This window comes from Talpa occidentalis, unplaced genomic scaffold (genome assembly GCF_014898055.3).
Source record: "Talpa occidentalis isolate TD23 unplaced genomic scaffold, MPIMG_talOcc4v2.1 talOcc4.15, whole genome shotgun sequence".
In the NCBI taxonomy this organism is placed as follows: Eukaryota; Metazoa; Chordata; class Mammalia; order Eulipotyphla; family Talpidae; genus Talpa; species Talpa occidentalis.
In genome coordinates this window covers 65,568,759-65,593,313 of record NW_023601543.1, presented here as the reverse complement: position 1 = coordinate 65,593,313, position 24,555 = coordinate 65,568,759, and the positions used below count along the sequence as shown (strand labels likewise).

At 41.2% G+C, this 24,555-nt stretch overlaps 1 protein-coding gene and 1 long non-coding RNA gene across 2 annotated transcripts in view; one reads left to right on the top strand and one right to left on the bottom strand.

Annotated features, from left to right (window-relative positions):
• Positions 1-1,726: 1,726 nt before the first annotated feature.
• Positions 1,727-4,910, top strand: LOC129145885 (uncharacterized). Its single transcript, XR_008552021.1, has 3 exons — positions 1,727-2,042; positions 3,359-3,432; positions 4,812-4,910. It is a non-coding gene; the product is annotated as an uncharacterized LOC129145885 (long non-coding RNA).
• Positions 4,911-4,941: 31 nt separating this feature from the next.
• SRPX (sushi repeat containing protein X-linked) overlaps positions 4,942-24,555 on the bottom strand; it is a 111,880-nt gene continuing 92,266 nt past the window's right edge. The window contains exon 10 of the mRNA XM_037512537.2: positions 4,942-5,469. Coding sequence (XP_037368434.1) covers positions 5,286-5,469 — 184 coding nt within the window. The 3' untranslated portion in view covers positions 4,942-5,285. The remainder of the gene's footprint in view (positions 5,470-24,555) is intronic.

The following is a 24,555-nucleotide window of genomic DNA, read 5'->3' as shown; positions in this document are numbered from 1 at the left end:
CACTGAAAGAGGCCCACCACCGTGTTACGAAAACACCCACGACACTCTCTGGAGAGGCCCATGTGGGAAAGAACAGAGGCCTCGCTAAACAGCCAGTACCATCTTGCCAGTTGTGTGAAGGAGCCAGCATGGGAATGGAGCCTCCACCTCAGTCAAGCCTTCAGGTGAACAGAGTCCTGGCCAACATCTGACTGTACACTCAGGAGAGACTACAAGCAAGAACTGGTAAGCTAAGCTCCCCCCAAATCCCTGACTCACATTGTGAGAGAGAGTGTTTATTGTGGTTCTTGACTGGTAATTTTTACTCTTTCAATATGTCATTTCATTCTCTCTGGGCCTGTAGAATTTCTACTGAGAAGTCTGGTAGCCTAATAGGAGTGGTTTTATAACTTACCTGCTTACCCCACCCCCACCTCCAAACACCTTTCTTTGTCTGTCTTTATCTTAGTTAGTTGGTAGTTTCGCTTTGTGTTTTGGTATAGGTCTCTTTACGTTTAGATAACCAGATGTTCTGTTATCTTTATGGTCTTGTATATTCCCTTGTTTGGGAAGTTTTAAGCTAGGTCATTGAATACACTCTGCTCCCTTCTCTCTCTCTCTCTCTCTCCACCCTTTGGGATACCCATAATTCTTAGGTTGCCTTTCCTAATGTAGCTGGATAGTTGTAGCGTTCCTTCACTTTTTTATATCTTAGTTCTCTGCTTCCACCTGGATCATTTCTAGGTTTCTATATTTTTTAATTTATCCTTAATTGGGGTAATATTTGGATACTCCCAGCTTTGTATCTTTGAGTTCACTGGTTCATGTCTCCGTGAGGTCTATTCTTTTCCCATAGCTTTCTGTACCGCTCTTGATCTAATTTATTGATTCTTCACACTCTGAATCTGTTATTTGCTTGTTTAAACCTTCGATTTCTACCCCTGCTTATCAGTTTTATTACTGATCGTATCGAGTTGCTTTTCTCAGCTATTTGTATATCTTTGAATTTCTTTTCTGAGTCGTCTTGTATCTCTTTCATTTCCTTTATGATAGCTATTTTGAATTCTTTATCTGTTCAAAAGTTATAGTCTTCCGTGTCTTTGAGTTTGCTTTCTGAAGAGTTGTCATTCTGTCCTTGTGATGTCATATTGAGTTCTCACTTTCCCTTGTGTATTTTTTGCCAGCCCATTTGAAATCTGGATCAGCAACTTAGAACTGAGCTGCTTATATTTTACTGTTCCAGCAGGTGGTGCTGTGGCTTTGTTTATTGGTTACTACTGGGTGCCTAAGGTACTCAGACAACGGAATAGGTAGTGTATAGCTGTTGTTTCAGTGGGGGCTGCATGGAGTGTACCAACCACTGTTGTGGTTGTGCTGGGGGAATGTGCTGGAGGAGGGCTGGCTCTTTTGAGATCCAGCACTGTTATCCTTTCTGTCTGAGGTTCCAGATCTAAGATTCAGCAGTTTATTTGCTATCGGAACTCATCATGGCACCAGCACGGATTCTAAAGTGTGGGAAAGGGGGAGTATTGTCTAGCACTTTCTCTGTTGTCCTTTCTGGGATCCCAGCCTGTATGGAGTACCCTAGTTCTTCCACCTTTGGCTTCACCCGGGCAAACCTAGAAATGATCCGGGTAGACACACAGAATTATCCTGACCCTATACTGCTTCTGCTCCCCACTTCTCAGAGTTGGGGTAACTTTTGATGTAAGAGTAAGTGAATAACATAGTCATCAGCATTCAGGAAACTAATCTTTCCTTCAATTTGCTTTCAATAACATTAACTTCCTTTCTTCTCATTCATCCACCCCACCGATCTGAACTAAAGCCCAGAGTTGCAGGCTTATGGAAGTGAAATCTGTGGTTCTCTGGTAATGACCTGGACTCTTCCACCTTTTGGTTCACCCCTCACTAATCTTCTGATAATGAATGACCAAGCAACTCCTATGAGCCCAGCTTCTTACAGACAACTGCATCAGAATGAAATATAAAAAGCTACCTGAAGGTGTTGGAGAATGAACAAAAGCAAGCAGGTGCTAGAGGATGATCATCACTTGAATAAGGTAAATAAACTGAGTCATGAGGATTGGTTTTTTCCTATATGTTTCTATCAGGTTGCAGTTGGGGAAAGGGATAAGTGCATAGAAAACTGCAATTTCGTAGGTTTACAAACCAGACGAGAGGGTAGCTATAATCACAGCAATTGAAAATTCAGGGGCCTCCCCGGTGGCGCAGCGGTTGAGCGCTGGGTTGCAAAGCTGCCTGCGGCCTCTGCGGCGCCGGTTCGATCCCCGGCTGCTCCCCGGCCACCGGAGGAGGGTCCCACGTGGCGCGCAGACCTCTCCTGCCGCCCGCTGCTCCCCTCAGCAGTGTACTTCGGTCCTTCTGCCTGTTCTGTTCTCTGCTCTGGCTCTGGTGAATTCTCTCACCCTCCCGCGCTTCTGACTGTACCCAGTGCATGTATAAACAAAAACAAACAAATAAAGAAAGAAAGAAAGAAAACATGCCTCTATATAAAAAAAAAAAAAAAAAAAAAAAAAAAAAAGAAAATTCAGGAGGGAAATCCCAGATAGGAGAGGGCAGAGTGGGAGCCCTTGGTTCTGCATATAAACTTCTCACTGACTGCTAAATTATGCATGAGCAGGCCAGGGGCGGGGCAGACTTCAAGCAGCCCAGCAAACGTTAAAATAACTGACCTGCTATTCCAGCTGCCATCTATTGTTTTCACTTTGAGTTCAGCCAATTTAACTGCCTATCCTTGTACTACGCACACACAAGTTCTGCTCCACAAAATAGCGTGAGTAGGTAGAACTGAGTTTTTTTTTTTTTAATGCGGTCCAGAAGGTAGATAGAATAGTCCTATAGAAGTTGCAGTGAGAAACCAGTTGTATAAAGCCAATTAATCTTTAGGGCCTCCCCGGTGGCGCAGCGGTTGAGCGCTGGGTTGCGAAGCTGCCCGCAGCCTCTGCAGCGCCGGTTCGATTCCCGGCTGCTCCCCGGCCACCAGAGGAGGGTCCCACATGGTGCGCAGACCTCTCCTGCCACCCGCTGCTCCCCTCAGCAGTGTACTTCGGTCCTTCTGCCTGCTCTGCTCCCTGCTCTGGCTCTGGTGAATTCTCTCACCCTCCCGCGCTTCTGACTGTACCCAGTGCATGTATAAACGAAACAAACGAACAAATAAATAAATAAAAAAAAAAAAAAAAAACATGCCTCTATAAAAAAAAAAAAAAAAAAAAAAGCCAATTAATCTTTAGAAGTGCCCCTATTGGGACCGATGACAGGTTGCCCCATGATGTGCTGAAGGGGCATGCTGATTATTTTAAATGGAAGGAAATTGAGATACAAAAGATCTAAGAATGATTTTTTTTTCCCTAATTAGGTCCCTAAAAACAGGAACTAAATCTCTATGGCGATCATGGAAGTGACAGACCATCCTAGACTACTGTTTCTAAGGTGTATTTATGTTTTATCTTTTCCTAAAAACTAACCTCACTGGAATGACCAGATGACTGGTTCATATTCTGTGGATCCCCATGAACACCTGAAGTTGGTCTTCTCTTGCTAACCTCTTATGTCAATTATTAGGTCATCCAAAATATCTAAGCAGGAGAGTACCCACAAATTTGGTACGGGGTGTTTTAAAAAATGACCACAGTACATGCATTCTTCAAGTAGTCTGTGTAGCTTGTTGGGTGATGTGCCAGTTCATCGGGAAGACTGGTTTCAGGGGTTCCTTAGATATCAGCCTATCTTTATGGTTGGCCCTCTCCAGGCTGTGGGTTGATGGCACAGGCTGGCTTGTCACAGACGGAGCTGTAATGTGGGCTGATATGATTTGTCACAAACATCTTGTGAAATTTTCTTGGCTTCTAAACTGGTCACTGGATAACAGTCTCCTCCCAAACATGCCACTGACCTTTGTTTGATATATCTGAGGGAGACAGAAGTCAGTGAGGTATCTAGTGTGGTTTGTGAAAAAAAAAATCAGTTATTCATAGACTCGCAATCATCACCTAATGTTAAAAAAAGTATCAGGTTTGATTTCAGTTTTAAACCTTTGTATGTTGGAATTTGGGCTTTTCATTATTTGTTACTTTGCTTATTCGGGAATAGATGAGCCAAACTGGTACTCAAAGGGCAGGGAGAATTTCAGGGTGTGAGTGGGATAGTCCAATGCCTGTTTATAAACCAATTTGATTTTTTAGGTAATTCCTAAAATTTAGGTAACACTTTAGGTAATTCCAAAGGCTTTACCCACAAGGTCTCATGGGAAAAACCAGCCATTTCCATCCAGATTTGGTCAGTCACTGCTGTCCAATCTCCACAACTTCTTCCAGTCAAGGATTTGGTAGGCCCACGTGACACTAGCCATGTTTCTTCACGTACAGGTCTGAGTAATATTTGGTTTAACCTCATTTCATTGCAGATGAGGAAAACCTCCCCGCCTATGTTGAATGAAACCAAGTTTCCTTTTCTTTAAAGGAAATGGCATATAAAGCCATGGTTTGAGAACTGAATGTCATTAGTTGAGAACTTAATGTATTTGTTTCAAAGCCCAGGTGCTGCCTTCATTCCAGGTTCATTTTCTGAGACCTCATTATAGGAGAAGGGAAGAATCTCGAAGATACTCTTCCCCACTCGGAATCAGTATGGGGTAACCTTTCTATTTCTCACCCCTACCTGACATCAGGGTCATAAAACTGCTGGAGCTTGGGGTTCCCTCAACAGTGTGACTGCCTGGGTCTTCCGTGCTCCACCTGACCTTCCTCCGGACTTGGCCTCTTGTGTACACTGTCACAGTAAGTGATAACAGGCTTCACTTTCATTTTCAGCTTGTAGCTGAGCTGACAACTCCAGCACCTGCAAGTTGGAACTCAGCTACCCAGAAGCATTCCAGTGACCACATGAGCAAGGATGGCCGCTACTCGAAAAAAAAAGTGAGTTTGAGAAAGTTCTCATAAATTTGCTCCAAAATATTTTATTAGGTTTTATAAAAAGTTTCATATAAAAAAAACAGTAAAGTTATGTGTGACACAGAACACCACATGGAAAGGGTGCTGATGGGTGTGGTTTCTAATTTCTCTACAAAATTAACCAGCCATGATGAAGGGGAGAGAGTTAAAAAGTATCATTTCAGAGTACAAAAAGCATGTGCTAATTTTTAAGTGCAAAGAAAGCTCATAATAAAATAGACTTTAAAAATTACAAATAAAAATCTGTACATCGAGGATATTTTTAAGGCCTTTCCATGGATATAGCACTTGGTAGAAAGAGGAGACCGACCGCCAAGAGGAGGGACCGTCACGTCAGGTATTACAGGTCTGGCCCATTTCTGCTTGCAGGACCATCTCTTCTTTCCTCAAGGGGAAAGTGTCGATCAGGTTGAAGAGAGTCAGAGGCGTCACCAGGGAGACATAGCGCTCCTTGTCCGTTCCATGCTTATCCACTAGCACCATGCTGAAGGAATACAGTGGGATTTGTAACAGCAGCCTAGGGAAGACAGAGTCAAGAGAAGACGAGGTCAAACTCAACCGTCAGGAGTTCTGGTGATCATCCAACGCCCAGGAGAGACACATTGTGCAAAGGCTAAGTACCATTGTCTGCGTCATCCTTTACTCTCCTGCTACTAGAATTGTGGTCCCTACACATGGGGACTTGTTAGAGATGGCACATCCCACACTCCACCCCAAACCTACTGACCCAGAGTGTGCATTATTAGCAGGACCCTTAGTGACCCTTAGTGACAGCACTGCTTTAGACGATGGTCAGGGAGACCTGAGGCCAGCAGTGTTGCTATGCACGTGCTATCTGTATGCTACAAGGCGGGTCTAAAGTTATTTTGTGTTGGCTTGGAGTCAAACCAGTCTGTAGAATAGAAATGTTTGCACAGCCACATTAGGACTAGATCAATGGTTAGCAATAGAGGCATTCAGAGATGTTTTAATTACCACAATGGGGGGATTGAGCGCCCACAATGGGCACTCCTGGTCTCTAGTGAGTAGGGGCAGGGATGCTGCTAAACAGCCCAACATGCATACCCCCTCCCCACCAAAGAATTATTTGGTTCCAAGTGATAATAATAGTACTGCATCTATAGTTCTGGCCCATGGGGTGGCCAGCTCAGGACTACACAGTGAAGAGAGGATTGAACTTGGCCTCTACCCCTAGCTATATTGACTTGGTTAATTGTAATAGTTTTTGTACTCTGCCTCATTAGAATTTAAACTGCAAAAATATTTTACATATAATAGTACAATGATGTTTAAAATTATTTTGTTTGTTTAAAAATATTCTTTTAATTATGATAACATTGGATTTTCCCAAACAGATATATCCCTGCAACCTTGAAAAGGAGAAAATGATCAGTTTAAATACATGACTCTGGAAATGAGGTTTTGGATTTTCCTGCCTTTTTTAAAGATTGATTTATTTATGCATACAAGAGATGGGGTACAGACCAGAGGTGTGGGGGGGTTGAGAGGATTCACCATAGACAGAGTGGGGGGCAGATCTACTGAAATGCACTGCTGAGGGGAGCAGCGGGCGAGTCAGGAGAGGTCTGCTGCACCATGTGGGTCACCTCCCTGGCCAGGGATCAAACTCGTGCCATGCCGCAGTGGCTGCTGACAGCTTCACAGTGCTGTGTCTTAACCCCTTGCGCCACCAGGGAGGCCCCAGGATTTTCCTGCTTTTGATACTGAAAGCATAGACATGCAAGTTTACTTAAGTTTATGCTGCTTCCTCTAGGCATAAGGGGCTTTTTCTTTTTCAAATTCTGTAATTAGGGGCCTCCCTGGTGGCATAAGGTGTTAAGACGCAACCTATGGAGCTATCCACAGCCACTATAGCATGAGTTCAATTCCAGGCCAGGGAGCTACCCAAATAGCTAGGCAGACCTCTCCTGACTTGCCTCCTGCTGCCCTCAACAGTGTAGTTCAGTCAATCTGCCTGTTCTGTTCCCCACTCTGTCTCTGGTGAATCCTCTCACACCCCACACCTCTGGCCTGTACCTCAGTTCTTCTATGCATAAATAAATCTTTAAAAAAATAAAATGAAATTCTGTAATTAGGTCAAATATTTCTTTGCATCCTCAGTACTCTATGGGAAAAAAAAAATCACATTTTGAAAGAGTTGGTAGTGTGTTCAACCAGTACTGTTTAGTAACATTGAACTACAGTCTCTAGGGCTTTTTGAATTAGTGGAAGTTTCTCCTCAATGTTCACTTATGTTCATGTCCTTTCCACCACACAGGCAACCTTTCTAAGGGCTGATACATTACCAAAATATGTGCGCATTTAAGGTTGTGTTCTGTGCATCTGAACTTTAATTTATATGAAGTGTATTATAAATCACATTCCTTTTCTTTTTATTCAAATGGGTTTTGAAATCTTTTTCCCTTTAAAGGTTCTTCACCAAGTCAGTATTTCAAAATACTTCTCTGTAGATTGATGACTTTATAAAACTTTTCCAATGGATTATTTATCATATTGGGTTGAGGAAATCCTACATATAAATATATACTTTTATCCTTGGGATTTAGTCACAGTACTAAATTATTAATGTCACAAGGCATTCTTAAACTAATTTACTCAGAAATGTTTATCAATATATTAAAGTATAACCTTTATCTACCCATACATTCCACAGAAAAAAAACTTTAGAAAACCTTGCTGTAGGTATATGTAAGTATACATGTGCTTTAACTATTTCTTGAACTTTACTATTCTTGTACACATTGCATCTTTGAAAATATTGCTCCAGTGAGCTGAGTCCACAATTTAGTATAAAGATGTTTAGATGAAAATTGGAAAAATGAAACACATGGACAAGAGAGCCCAGTGGGAAAAAACTAAGCCTGCTCACTGCCATCTTTGGATTTGTTTTAGATGTCTGCGGGCCGTATGTGAGGCAGAATACACACTGCCCTCTGGACTTGCTGTGAAATATTTTGGAGCGAGGTCACCAAGATGGCAACGTAGGTCATTCCTGACGTCACACCCCCTCAAGAGCTACTAGCAACTCTTAAAGGACAAGACTGCAGAACATCTAGAGCCTGGGAGTGAGACGGAAGTGCCCCTTGCACCACAGGCTGGATTAGAAAGGTAAGAAGCTGCTATTGCTGGCCGCACTGCCCTCTTCCTAGGTTGGAACATTCATTACACCAAGAGGTTTCCCTGGAGCCTAGGTTCCTCCAGTGGGAAAGGAACCAAAAAAGTGACATCCAGCACCCCCAGCATTGTGGGTCACTTTGTGGGAACCCCTACTCTGATTCTGCCACACATGCATCATGGGAATCAGTGGTAGAGAAGCAAGGATGCACTTCTAGCACTAGGATCTTGGCAGGTAGAGTTCCTACCTCCAGAGCCCAAGTAGCAGCCCCAACTGGGTGCACAGTCTGAACAGGATACTCAGCAGGGTTCAGGTCTGCCTGGCTTGGGCCCCTAAATGCAAAGTTTTGCAGGCTCTGGAGCCTGGTGTGGTCCAGCCTAGGCAGGAGAGCTTAGTTGTAAGTCTTGGCTCTGCCAAGAAGGGCTGATAGCTTTGGAGCAAGGGCCACTTTGAGTCAAGACCACAAAGAGCCTTAATGGCCCTGGGGCTGCTTCCCCCCTGCACCCTGAAATGAATTCATGGGCCCACTTCATGCTGATACAGGCAACCTTACCAGCATGCAGGAAGCTGTGTGGCCCTATGAGCAAGGCTTTTAGTGGTTTTTGCTCTGCTGATAGGAAAAGCCACTACTTCAACCGGATCAGGATACACAGTGCACACACTTGCCTGATTTGAGTCCACAAACTATGTGCCCTGCAGGGCCTATCTACTGTGGCAGGAAAGTTAATTCAGAGCTGACCCACTGCTAGTAGGCCTGATCAATCAAGGCAACAATAAAGCCCATCCTACAGCCTCACCTGGGCAGGAGTCAAACTGGCTGTTCTCAGCCAGTGGGACATCCCCTCAACATTAGAGCTTGAGCAACTGCATCTCCCAAGTAGACCCTACTAGCAGTCCCCATCTGCTCAAGGATGTTACCAGAAGTGTCCAGAAAGCTGAGTTCACTATAGGTTTGCTTCCATTGAGAGAGTTATTCTCCAATATCTGGCAGAGGATACCACTTAATCAAATATGCAGATACCAATGTGAAGAATCAAGGGTCACAAAATAACAAGTGAATATAAAACCACCAAAGGAAACTAAAATCTCTAGTAACTGATCCTAAAGAAATGGAAATATAGGAACTATTAGACAATAATTCAAAATAATCCTCTTAAAGTGAATTATAAAAACATGAGCAACTAAAATTAGCAGAATAGAAGAGAAAGAATTTCAAAGAAACCCCTAACAAATCCTAGAACTGAAGGAGGGAGGGAGGAGCACAGGGGACTGAGGTGATGGTGCATGGGCGTATTGGTGAAGGAAAGTCTGTGGGGACACCTGAGTAGGGGGAAAGAAAGCAAACTGAAAAATTTAATCAGCAGCTTCAAAAGCAGGCTTTACTATGCAGAAGCATCGGTGACGTGCAATTCCCCAGTTAGAGCAGCAAAAGTAAAGAGGGAAGAAAGTCTCCGGGACTTATGGGGACACGATGAAACAATGTTCGAATGGGGGAATTTTACGAGGAGAAAAGGGTAGAAAGTATACTTTAGGCAATAATGGTTGAAAGCCTCTCAAACCTAGAGAGAGAGACAGCCAGGAGACCCAAAATAGAGTGAAACCCAATAGACTACACTGAGACACATATTGGAATTATATTGTCAAAAGCAGTAAGAAGATGTTCATTATATACACAGGAACCCGAACACAGCTATCATTTGATTTTTCAAGAAAACCTTTTCAGGACAGAAGAGAATGAGCTGCCGTATTCCAGAGAAGCTGTCCTTTAGAAGTAAGGATGAAGACTTTTCCAAAAAAAAAAAAAAAAAAAAAAAAAAACAAACAAAAGCTGAAGGATTCATCCTCTGCTTTAGGTCTGCCTTGCAAAAAAAAATATGATAAAGGGAGTTCTTTGAATGGAAGTAAAAGTATGCTAATTAAATACATGTATGCCAATAGTAGTACACAATTTACATAAGTCTAAAAGTTAAAAAATGGCCATACCTGCAATGATTTGTTATAAAAATTATTTTAAATTGTAACAGCAATTGGGGGGGGGAGTGTAAAATTATAATAGAAAAACTATTTTGTTGTCGGAAAAGTCACGATGCATTTTTGCTTGAAAAGCAGAAAAAATAGGTCATGACATTTCTGAGAGCTGAATAGGTTTTTCTATTAAAGTCATTATAGTTTAAAATATTTTATGGTAACAAAAAAATGGGAAAACCTGTAGTAATCATGATAAAGAAGCCCAAGCATACTGCTACGAGACATCAACACATAAAAAAAAGACAGCAGGAAGAAACAATGGACCGCCAAAGCAGGCAGAGAACAAAATGGCAGTAGTAGTCCTCACTTCAAATGGACACATACTAAACCAACCAAAAGAACCCTTCAGCCATTCTAAGATTTTTTTTAAAAAATGGGATCCAAGAAAGAGGTTCAAGGTGGAGGAGCAGCGAGATCCTGTGTCACCTCCTCCCCACAACACAAGAAGCGTGCAATGATATAGGAACAACTGTTTCTCTGAAAAAACAATGAGCATAAGGAGCCGTGATGGAAACCACTGGAAAGCATAGGAAATGCCTAGACAGTCTTACCAGGCCTGCCACTGGGCACTGTGGTCCACGGTTGGGATTCGGAACAAAGGCAACACAAAGCTCCCCGGCAACTAAACGGTTTACTTCCCACATTGGAAGCTCCAGCACCCACATCCAGGTATAGAAAAGAGAATTTGAGTTCCCCAAAGGAGAGATGCCAGAATGGGTAACAAAGGGAGTAGATTGATCAAAGACCTAACTGAGGAACTGGATTTTAAACAAATGTAAAGCCAGCTGGAAGGAGGGGCAATCTCTCCAAGAATGGAGATGCAGCTCAGCGCCATCGCTGGGCCATGTAGTGCTGGCACAGGCTGATGCCACACTGGTTGAAATCAACAGCACCAGGAATGGAGGACAAAATACCCCATCCCTCCGCCACACTGCTCTTGTAGCTTTTCAGATAGTTCTCGTGACTCCTGGGGGCCCATCCACCCACCACCTTCTGGACACCAACAGCTGGAGCTCATGCCTGTGGGGAAAACCAGAACCTGCAAGAACAGGCCAGTCACTGTTTCCTCCTGGGCCCGCAGCTCCCACAGTCCCCATGAAACACCCACCCCTCCAAGTTGGTGGCTCCTCCATTTCTATGCAGTCTATTCTGCTACAGGACACCCATATTACCTGCCTCCAGCCTACGTCTCAGCGGCCCTACTCTTGCCCACATTCCTGGGGGGAAAACCTTTGCTGAGACTAGAGCTCAGTTATGGCAGAGGGGCCAGTTCCAGCCTGAGACTAAGGGCGTGCTCTGCTATGGTGCAGATCCCTCCCTCAGCTTAAGCAGCTGTACCTCCAGCATGTGTCCTTGGCATTCCTCAGCAGCAGCAACCTTGCTTCCCACTGCCCTGAAATCCCACCCTCGAGGCGGGGATCTCAGGCCATCACCCTGCACTGGCTTCCAAGTTCCAAATACCATGACTGTTGAAGAGATTTCATCCTGCACAGCAACAGGAGGCCCCGCATCCCGGCCCACACCCTAGGCCTACACCCTGCAACTTGCAGCTCTAACACAAGGTGATGCGTCAAGACTGGGAAAGAAAGCTGTTTACCCAAACCCACAGAAATAGACAGGACTAGACACTAATTTCAGGTTCAAGATAAAATCCCAGGGGGGGGGGAACCTCACTGCCACAGAATGAATTAAACTATCTTCAGATTTTCAAAGCATCAGTTTTAAGGATTCTCTCTGAAATGAGAATGGATGATGAACAAAATGAGAACTACAGCAAAGCAAAGAATGGCAAAGCTGCAAACAATCCTCGAGCTAAAGAATGCAGTACCAGAAAAAAATACGAGAGAGGCTCCACGGTGGACCAGGTGAAGCAGCAGACAGAGCCAGCAAGCAGAGAGAGGGTGGTGGACAGCACCTAAACAGACCAGCAAAAAGGGAAAAAGTTCAGATTCCTTTGTAAAAATGAAGATTACTGAAGAGCCTCATAGAATGAAATCAAGAATATTCACATCACGTGGGGGTCCATAAGGAGCGGGCAAAGGGGCAGACATCTTGTTGAGAGATAGCCGAGAATGTCCTCAGCCTGGGGAAAAGAGCATCTAGATCCACGAAGCTTAAAGAGTCCCAAGCAAACCCAAATACACATGTACCAAGACACATTATAAATATTACAATAATTGGGGACTCCACCCACAACGTGATGGGGTTGGGATTCACGCCCTCACCTAAAAACAACTAGAAAAAAACGTTTGCTCATAGGAAGATCCAGAAACTGTCCTGTCTAGAGTCCCAGGACTTTCTTCAAACTAAGGCTGGTGGCCCCGGCAGGGAAGTAAGGGGCGGTGTCGGGGAGAGTAGATAACCCAGCCAGCAGAAGGGGCTTAGGGGTCAACAACCCATTCCACGAGGGGGCAACTGAGGGCCTAGGGAGAGTCCCTGGAGGCACGCTGCTGATACACGTGCAGGCGCAGACCTGGGAAATTGGAAAATTCACAGCGGACTCGGGCACCAGAAGCTCCCTCCCCACCCCGCTCCCGGGAGAGAGAAAGAAGACACCAGGTGGAGGCAGCCTGGCCTCCAGACTCCATAAAGGGCCCAAGAGCAGAGAAGGACTTCTGAGGTAATTCATAACTCCCATAGGAAGTAAACAAACAGCGCGAGGATCCTGTAGCCCACACAAGCAGCGACCGACCGTTGTCAGTGGCCATGGTGATAAGGCAGCAGGTGCCCGCCTGCCAAGCACAGTTTAGACCTGGAGCATGAGCCTGGCAGTCCTGACCTAGCTCCCCCCACCAGAAGACTCAGGTTTCATAGATCACGCCCTGCCGCAGGAACAGGGAGGTGGGGTGGGCAGTGAGATAACCTGCACACAGAATACAGCTTGCTGTGAAATGAAGGAGGCAGAAGTGACCAATCATGCCTGTAATGGAGAATTAAAGCTCCAGACTCCCCTCCTACCCACACCTCATACCACAGCACACCGAGAAAACTAAATCCCTAGCACCCAAACACACACACACACACACACACACAGCAAATAAGGCCACACATGCCTAGGAAGCAAGGAACATCTGAACACAGATGGAAAAGCAAAATGAAGACGCGAGCTCCTAGGACAAATACAAAGGATACAGAAATAGGAGCTGTCAGACAAAGGCAATATTACAATAAATAACACTAAAAATGCTAAATCAAAGGTCAAAGGCAGTTGTAAGATCTTAGGAAGGAGATCCAGGAACAAAGTTCTTCACCAAAGCATCTGAATAGATTTTTTAAAATCATAGAAAAAAGACTGCATGAAATGCAGGCAAATTCAGAAACTGCTTTAAATAGAATCAAACCAACAAAATGAAGAATTTCAGAAGTAGAAGATTCAAATGAACATATTGATAGGGGCTAGGGAGGGGGAGGCGATCTGTTGAGACACAGGGCGTGGTATAGTAGGAAATCTGCACACATTGTTTATGGCCGCTTGTCTGCTCTGAGTTACTTTTCCAGCCCAAGGACACATCGGTATCTGAAGACCAGCTTCACTACACTGGGACAAGCATGAAGCCAGGTGTCCAGCAGGGTGATAAGGAGTTCCAGTGGGTGGACATCATGAGCTCTGGCAGCAGCGAAGGCCTGCTTACTGCTGCACTGTCTTGGTTCAACTCACTATAGAAAGCCGGCTGGAAATGAAATGTTAAGGTGGTACTTTAGGGTGTTAACACCCCATTTTCCAGATTGCCAGCTGTCTGATTAAAGCACACCTCAAAGAGTCAATTCTGGTCTCTGTTTTACTGGCATTCAGTGGTGACAGGCTGCCCAAACTCCAGTCTTCTGGTTACAAAATCACCCATTCAGAAAGAGAATCAAGGCAAAGAACAGGTGAGAAAACTGTGAGAGGTATCAGACTCAATTAGAAGAGGAAACTTAATTGGGATCCCAGAAGGTGAAAAGAGAACTAGGAGCAAAAATCCTATTCAAAAAAATAACTGAAAATTTCCCAAAACGAAAAAATGAATTAAATATGGATGTCCAGGAAGCAGAGAGAATACCCAAGTTTTTAAATGGTAGAGAAAAAAATTTGGAGGCAGGAAGGAAAAAAATCTTATAAATTAGGCTCATCCAGACACTCTCCAGGCAAGAAGAGATTGGAAGGAAGTGTCCACAATCCTCAAAGATAAGAACTGCCAGCCAAGAGTAGTCTATCCTGCAAAATTATCATTCAAGTATGAAGGTGAAATAAACTTCATTGGATTCTGTTTGGGAAAACCTTTGTCATCACCAGACCTACCCTTCAAGAAATGTTGAAGAGTTCTAAAAGAAAAAAAATAAAACACAAATTCCTGAGCAAAATGACAATACAAATAGAAAACCAAAAGCATAAGCAAGATTATGTGTCAACAAAACACTAAGGGGAGGTGAAATGGACCAAACCTGTATAGTTAGAAGTTGGAGAGCAGGCACCAGCTCATAAAGATCTTAAAACATGGGAATGAAAAATTCCATCATAACCAAAAATCCAGAAGAGTCCCACAAACAAATTGATAGACACCATAAGGAAAGCCATTTAGAAAGAACAGAATCAACAACAAAATAACAGTTCATATCGATTATCACCCTAAAAGTGAATGGTCTGAATTCACCAATTAAAGACATGCACAAAAATGTGGGCAAAAGAGTTTCAGCCATCTATACTTTGTTTACAAGAGACCCATTTAAAACCAAAAGACAAAAAATTCCCTAAAAATAAAAGGTTGGGGCAAGGTCATCCATGTTAATTCACAGTGAAAGGAGGAAGTGCTGTTTTCATCAGATAACAGACTTTCAACTAAAAACAGCAAATTGGGGGCAAAGATAGGCATTATGTAATGACCAAGGGAACAATTCACCAAGATATAACTTATTAATATTTATGCACCTAATACAGGAGCACCTAGTTACATAAAGCAACTATTAACACACCTAAAAGATCAGCAAAACTATGGTCATTGTCTGAGAACTCAACACACCTCTGACATGAAGGGCTAGATCACCCAGACATAAAATTAATAAAATTGTTTGATGAAATGTTAGAACAGGTGGATTTATTGGACATTTATGGAGTGTTTCATTTCAAAGTAAATGAATACATTTTCTTTCCAAGTACACATAAAACATACTCAAGAATAGATCATATACTAGGATATATAACATGTCTCAGAAAATATACAAACGTAAGAACCACACCAAGCATCTTCACAGACCACAAGCTATAAACCTAGAAATTAACCAGAAAATGAGTCCCGGAATAAACCAAAACACGTGAAGACAAAACAAAATGCTCATGAACAACTCTTGGATATTCAAGAAGTCAAGGAGTACCTAGAGATTAATGAAATGGAGACAAGCTACTTGACCCTATGGGATGTTCTCAAAGAAGTACTTATATAGGAAGTTTATAGCAATAGGGCCCATGTTAAAAAAAAAAAATTCTCAACAATCTAACGCTGCAGCTGAAAGAACTAAAAAAAGGAAAAAATAATCCAAAAACCAATGAAGTAAAATTTGAACAGCAATAAATGAAATAGGAAAAAAGAAGACAGTCCAACTGGTTCTTTGAAAAAAATTAACAAAATTGACAGGCCATTAACTAGGCTTCAGGAGAGAGAAAACTCAAATAGACTCAAAAATAAAAGAGGTGAAATTACAACAGATACTGCAGAAATTCATAGGACCATAAAACCCTTTCACAAAAGTATGTAAACAAGCTGTGTAACCTAGAATGGACAAATTTTTATATTCATACAACTCCCAAGATTCAATCAGGATGAAATGGACAGCTTAAAAGTCCTAATCACAAGTGCCAAAATTGAAATAAAAAATTTCCCTAAGAAAAGCTCAGGACTAGATAGCTTCTCCAGTGAATTCTATGGAAACTTCAAAGAAGATCTAATACCTATTCTACTCAAATTCTTAAAAAAATTGAAATAGGAGATAAACTTCCTCATATATTCTGTGAGGCCCACATTACCCTGACCCCAAACTACAACAAAAACAGTACAAAGAGGGCCTCCACAGTGGCGCAGCGGTTGAGTGCTGGGTTGCAAAGTTGCCCGCAGCCTCTGCAGCACCTGTTCAATCCCCGGCCCCGAGGTGAGAGTCCCACATGGCACGCAGACCTCTCCTGCCGCCCGCTGCTCCCCGCAGCAGTGTACTTCGGTCCTTCTGCCTGTTCTGCTCCCCGCTCTGGCTCTGGTGAATTCTCTCACCCTCCCGCACTTCTGACTGTACCCAGTGCTTGTATAATAAATAAATACATCTTTAAAACAAACAAAAAAAAAAACCGTACAAAGAAAATTATAGACCAATATCTAGTGAACATAGATGCAGAAATCCTCAACAAAATCCTAGCACACCAAATACAGCAAGTGGGTTTCATCCCAAGGATGCAAGGCCTGTTCAACAAACATACCAATGTCATTCACCAGATCAACAGAAAGGAAGATAAAAGGTGCACAATCATCTCAATAGATGACAAAAAAGCATTTGTTAAGATTTAACATCCATTTATGATAAATCATTCAACAAAATGGGAATAAATGGAAATTATCTAAACATTATAATAGCCATATATGACAACCCCACAGCCAACATCATACACAATGGTGAAAAGCTGAAAGTGTGCTAAGATCAGGAAAACGATAAGGATGCTCACTTTCACCACTATTTTCCCACAAGTCCTAACTGAAGCAATTAGGTAAGAAAAATATGTTATATGAATCCAAAGTGAAACTCACTATTTGCAAATGACATTTAATATACTTAGACAAACCAAATGACTACCAAAAAAATAGAAATAAATGAAAGCAGTAAAGTAGCAGGATACAAAAATCAGTAGCATTGCTATATGCAAACAATGTGTCAGAGGCAAGGGAAATAAGGAATACAATCCCATTTATAGTCATGCCAAAAAAGAATGGAATACCTGGAGGTAAAGGGCTTATATATTTAAAACTATGAAACTCTGAAAAGAAAGAAAAGATACAAAGAAATGGAAAGATATCCCGTGCTCCTATTTACAGTAGGTAAGCTATGGAAACAACCCAAATGCTCAAAAATACATGACTGGATCAAGAAGATGTGGTACATATACACCATGGAATATTACTCAGCAATCAAAAAAGATAAACTAATGCCATTCGCAGCAACATGGATGGAGCTGGAAGGGATCACGCTCAGTGAAATAAGCCAGAAAGATAAAGAAAAATACCGGATGGTTTCACTTTTAGGAGGAATGTTGAGGATCCAAATAAGGGATCAGTTAAAAAAATTATAATAAATATCAACATTAACAGGCAACTATAAACCAGAGACATTCTACAGGCAGGAGCAGGGGGGAGGGGAGTAGGATGAGCACAAGGGACTATGGTGATAGTACATGGGTGAATTGGTGGTGGAAATTTCACAGGGACTATAACAGAGATGAGAAAGCATACATTGTACAAAAATGAAGAATGATGTAAAAAATATATAAAATAAAGAAGAAAGTTATCCCATGCTCACAGATTTGAAGAATTATCATTAAAATGATAATTATCATGAAACATGGTCATATTACCTAGAGCAATTTACAGATTCAATGCATACCTGCCAAATTGATTTTTTTTCAAAGTAACAAAAATGTTATAAAAGATATACAGAACCACAAAAGGCTAAAGCAATCTTGAGAGAAAAGACAAAAAATGAAGGTATCACGCTTCCTGACGTCAAACTATAAACTTACACAGCAACAGTAATCAAAGCAGTATGGCACTGAAACAAAAAGAAACTAAGACCAATGGAGAATAGAAACTCCAGCGAAACTCACAGAAATAGAGACAGTTAATCTGAAAAAGGTGCTATAGCCATACAATGGAGAAAAAATAGCCTCTTTAATAAGTGATTTTGGAAAATATGGAGTAAAGATCTGGATATAAGAACCAAAACCATAAAGCCCTTGGGGAGAAAATAATACAGGGGACACATTATAGGACATTTTTTCACAAAGGTGTATTTGGGGACTCAACATCAATGACAAGGAAAACAAAAGCAAAAATAAGTAGGACTACATCAAACTAAAAAAGCTTTTGTACCTCCACAGAAACCATCAGAAAACCATAAAAGACAAGCTACAGAATTGGAGAAAATATTTGTACATTGCAATCTGACAAGATGCTACTCTCCAACATTTGCAAAGTTCCTATATAATCCAACATCAAAACAATCCAGTCAAAAATGGGAAGAGGATCTGAATAGACACTTTCATAAATAAGACATTCAGATGGCCTACAGACATGAAAACGTGCTCACTATCACTTACTATAAGTGAAATGCATATCAAAACCACAATGATATACCACCTCACCCCTGTGAGAATGGCCAATTAAAAAAAAAAAAAAGACTGGAGTCTACTAATGTTGGCAACGCTGCAGTGGAAGAGGAATTCTCATCCACTGTTGGTGGGAAATACAAGTTGGTGCAGCCCCTGTAGAAAACAGTGTGGAGATTTAAGAAAATGAAGACTGCTGTGTCAACCAGCAATACCTCTATTAGGCATTTATACAAAGAAATGCCTGTGTACATAGCAGTGTTGTCCACAATTGTCAAATCATGGAACCACCTAAGTGCCCTTCAACAAATGGATAAAGAAATTGTGGAATATATATGCAATGGAATAATACACAGCTATGAAAAAGATTAAATAGTGGGCTATGGGACATAATGCATGGACTTTGAAGTGATTAAGTGAAATAAGTTAAAAAGTGAAACAAAGATGGATGGTTTTCTTCATTTGTGGACTATAAATAATAAAAAAAAAAACATACAATGGCAAAATGCTATAGGAATAAATCCTGAAGTCAGTGAAAGAATATAATGGGTACCAGAGGAAACAGCAGGGATGGAGGAACAGATGGGGGGGTGGAAGTAGATGGGGTATTGGCATGGTTGCTGGAGGGTGAGTGGTACATGTGCACATATGAAAGAGCAAAAATGAAGCCCCCAAAACTTAAAAGAAAATTTTAAAAATTGTAGTTAGAGGCTGATTTTAACACACCAGGCCCTCTTTGCCTTCTCTCCTGTCCCAGAATCACAGTGGTAGGGTGGGGATAGAGGGGGACGTACAGGCGAACAAATGCTAATAGAGCACCCATGCAGGAGGCCAGAGAGCTACGGGGTAAGGGTACAGAGGCAGAGAGGGGAGGGAAGAGAACTAAAACTATATGACAGTGGCTGCAAGTGTGATCTGGAGTGGGGGTACTCTACTACATCGATAGACACTAGGGGCAAAATTTTCCTGATTTTAAAATAAAGTCATGCAGTATAGGGAAAAAATTGCAATAATTCAAGAACCTTAAAAGCAGCTAGAGAAAAATGAGGCACATACAAGGGAAGCCCCTGTAAGATCAGCGAATTTCTTGTAGAAACCTTACAATTTAGAAGGAATGACATAATATATTCAAAGTGCTAAAAGGAAAGGTTTCTAATCAAGAATACCAGGTAGGTTGCCACTCAGAACTGAAGTAGCAATGAAGAGCAGTACAGACAAATGTTAAAAAGAACTCACTATCACTAACCTGCCCATGCAAGAAATACTAAAGGGGTGTCTATAAAATTAAAGAAACAACACATAGAAGCAGCAAAAAACAAAGGGGAAGAAAACCCCATGCAACGAGCCTAATAAGTAAACATAGTAAAGGTGCAGAATCAATCACATAAAAAAATCTAGCACGAAGCTTGAAAGACAAAAGCACCATGAATAAAAATTACATAACCAGTTAATGGATACATAGGAAGAAATGGGAGGACAATAAAAACAAAATGTGGGGGTGGAGGAGAATAAGAAATGTGGACTGTTTAAATGAGCTCAAGATTAACTTGCTTAATGAATTGAACAAACCTAGTGGAAATGGACATTCTTAGAATTATACGATCATCCAAGATTGACTAGGGAAGAAATAGAAAACCTGAACAAACCAATCACAAGCAAGGGAATTGAAACAGTAATCAAAACTCTCCCCCCAAAAACAAAAGTCCAGGGCCAGATGGCTTCACAAGTGAGTTTTACCAAAAAAAAAAAAAAAAAAAAAAAAAAATCAAGGAAGAAGGAATTCTCCCAAACACATTTTATGAGGCTGACATTACAATAATACCAAAACCAAAGACAACAGAGGAAACTACAGGCCAATCTCTCTAGTGAACATAACTCAAAAATCTTCAGTAAAATCTTACCAAACCAAATCCAACAATGCATTTAAAAGATCATAAACCATGACCAACTGGGATTTATACCAGGACAAAATGATGGTTCAACATCTGAAAATAATCAATGTAATTCACCACATCAACAACCAAAAAAAACATGACATATCAAATACTTTCTCAGCATCTATTGATAAGATTCAGCATCCATTTATGTTGAAAACCCATGGAAAATTGTAAATAAATGGAATGTACTTTAATATAATAAAAGCCATATATGACAAACCCACAGCTAGTAACTTTCTAGATACTAGAAAGTATCTAGTTTGGTTTTTTGGTGAAAAACCAAAAGCCTTTCCACTAAGATCTGGTACAAGACAAGGATGTCCACTCTCACCACTACTATTCAACATAGTGCTAGCAATCCTGGCCAGAGCAGTTAGACAAAAGAAAGCAATGAAAGGAATGCAAATTGGAAAAGAAAACTGTATTATTTGCAGATGATATAATATAGAGAACCTCAAAGTCTACTCAAAAAAAACTAATTGAAACAAATAGTTCAGCAAATGGCAGGAAACAAAATCTACACAAAAACCAGAAATAGAAGGCACAAAGAAATGGAAAGCTATTACCTGCTAATGCAAAGTAACAATCAACATTGTCAAAAGGGCCATCCTACTCAAAGCAATTTATAAATTCAGTGCTATCCCAATAAAATTACCAAGTGGCATTCTTCAAAGAAATAGCACAAAGATTACAGCAATTCATATGGAACCACAAAAGAAAAAAACCAAATAGACAAAGCTATTGATTAAAAGAGGGGAAAATGGAGGAATTAAACTCCCAGACTTCAATCTATACTACAAAGTCATAATAAAAAAAAGCATAATTGGAACAGATCAATGGAATCAAGTTGAAAGCCCAGATATGGACTTTCATGGATAAAATGGATATGTATAGAAGACTTGAATGTAAGACCCAAAACCATAAAATATATAGGCAAGAATATAGGCAAAACACTCCTTGGCATAAATTTCAGAAACATCTTTGAGGACTCATCTCCAGAAGCAAGGAAAACCAAGGAGAAGATAAACAGCTGGGACTACATCACACTGAAAATCTGTGCAGCAAAAAAGACAGTAGCTAAAGCAAGAACAACTACTGAATGGGAGAAAAGATTTGCACACCATACAACAGTTAAGGGACTGATAATCAAAGATCTATAAGGTTTTTATACAATCAACAAACAACCTAGTCAAAAAAATGGACAGAAGAGCTAAAAAGACACTTCTCCGGGCCTCCCTGGTGGCACAAGGGGTTAAGCACAGCACTGTGAAGCTATCCACAGCCTCTGAATCAGAAGTTCGATCCCCCGGCCAATCAGGGAGCAACCCACATGGCGCAGAAGACCTCTCCTGTCACACCTGCTGCTCCCCTCAGCAGTGTATTTCAGTCAGCCTGCCTGTTCTGCTCCCCACTCTGTCTCTGGTGAATCCTCTCACCCCCCCACACCTCTGGCCTGTACCCCAGCTCTTATAAGAATAAATCTTTTAAAAAAAAAATGACACTTCTCTAAGGAAGAAATACAAATAGCCAACAGGCAGATGGAAAAATGTTCATTATTATTATCAGGGAAATGCAAATCAAAAACCACAATGAGGGGCCACCTCACATCTGTGAGAATTAAAATTTAAAAAACTAGAAACAACAAATGCTGGTGAGGCTGTGGTGGAAGAGGAACCCTCTTATACTGCTGGTGGGGATGTAAACTGGTCCACCCACTATGGAAAGATGTGTGAGGGGCCTCAAAACTCTAAAAATGTATCTATCATATGATCCAGCAATTCCACTAAGACTCTACTCAAAAAACACCAAAACACTAATTTAAAAGGAAAGCTGCACTCCTATGTTTACTGCAGCACTAATTACAATAGCCAAGATATAGAAACAACTCCAATGATCCAGAACAGATGAATGGATCACGAAGAGTAGTGTATATATACACAATGATTTACTAATCAGCAATCAAAAAAGAAAGACATGCCATTTGTGGCAACATGGATGGAGCTGGGAGGGATTATGCTAAGCAAAAGGAAACAGATATCTAATGGTTGCACTAATATGGAAATGCAGAAAATCTAAATAAAGGGTCAGGAAAAGAGACAAAACTTGAAGCTGACCATAGGTCTCCTGCAACCAGTGGGGGAGGGGAAAAGATAGGGGTCAAAACAGGGAGGGAAGAGCATAGGGCTATGGTGGTGGAGAACTATGGGGCCTACACCTGAGGAGAGAAATCAAATACTATCCAAAAATGAACACCAATGGAAGAAAGTAAATTTAATTAAAAAAAAAAAAAGAATCCTGGGCTTCCCCAGGGTGCAGTGGGTTGAGCACAGCACTGTGAAGCTGTCCATAGCCTCTGCAGTGTGGGTTCGATCCCCAGCTGGCCAGGGAGATACCCACATGGCACAGCAGACCTCTCCTGCCTTGCCTGCTGCTCCCCTCAGCAGTGTTTTCAGTCCCTCTGCCTGTTCTGCTCCCCACTCTTTCTCTGGTGAATCCTCTCACCCTCCCGTGCCTCTGGCCCACACCCCAGTTCTTGTATAAATAAATCTATCTTAAAAAAAAAAAAAAGAATCCAAATTGGGAAAGTAAAACTGCCACTATTTACAGATGGCATGATAATATAAATAGAATCACTAAAGACTCCACTAAACGATTAGAAACAAATCAGTGGGCTAAAAAATTCAACATACAAAAATTTTTGCATCGCTATATGCAAGTAACTAGATGATAAAGAAAGCAATCACATTTACAGTATCGTCAAAACATTAAATACTTAGCAATAAAGTTAATAGAGGAGAAAGATCTGGTCAACAAATTTTGTAAAACATTATTAAAAGAAATAGAAGACACAAAGAAATGGAAAGATATTCCCTCTTGTGGGTTTGTTGAAATTACCATCTTATTTAAGGCAATTTACAGATTCAGTGCAATCCCTATCATTTTTGCCACATTCTTCAAAGAAATAGAGAAAACATTACTGAAATTTATATGGAACTACAAAAGACCCCCAATAGCCAAGGCAATCCTGACAAAAATTAATGGAGGTATCACACTCCCAGACTTCCAACTATCCACAGCCATAGTGATGAAAACATTATGGTATTAGAATAAAAACAGACAAAGCGATCAATGCAACAGAATTGAGAGCCCATAAGTAAGCCTACACTTAGTTAATTTATGATAAAGTAGTCAAGGGTATATAACAGAGAAAGGAAAGACTTCACCAAATGCTGTTGGGAAAAATGGACAGCCATATGCAAAAAAAAATATCTAGACCATTCTCACACCCTACAGAAAAATTAAAAATGGATTAAAGACTTGAATGTAAGACCCAAAACCATAAAATACACAGGAAAAAATATAAGTAAAACATTCCAAGACAGTGGCCTTATGGTTGTTTTTGTGGTTTCTACACCAATGGCAAGGGAAACAAAAACAAAAACAAACAGATGGGATTGCAACGAAGTAGAAAGTTTCCGCACAACAGAAAAAAACTGATAAAGACACCCTACAAAATGGGAGAAAACGTTTGCGCATTACACATCCAACACGGGGCTAATGTGCAAGATCTATAAAGAACTCAGAACTTAACAAAAAGAGTTACCCAAATCCAAAAACAGCCAGAAGAGCTAAATAGATAGTTGTCCAAAGAAGACGTACAGATGGCCAACAGTCACATGAATAAAATGTTCTACATTTATCAGGGAAATGCAAATCAAAACCATAATATAATGCCATCTCATGCCTTTAAGAATGGCCTATGTTGAAAGGAGCAGAAACAACAGGTGTTGGTAAAGGTGTACAGAAAATAGAACCCTCATACACACTGTTGGTAGGAATGTAGATCGGTTCCCCACCCCATGGAAAACAGCATGGATGTGCCTCAAAATATTAAAAGTAGAACTACCATATGACCCAGCAATTCCACTCCTTTTTATCCAAAGAATGCAAAAATACTAATTCAAAAGGATATATGCACTCTTGTGTCCATTGCAGCACTATTTACATTCACCAATTTATGGAAACAACTGGAGTGTCCAAGGGCGGATGACTGAATAAAGAAGATACAATATATACACAATGGACTACTCAGTGACAGATGAAATCTTGCCATTTGCATGCACCACATGGATGGACTGAAGGGCATCATACTAAGTGAAATTAAGT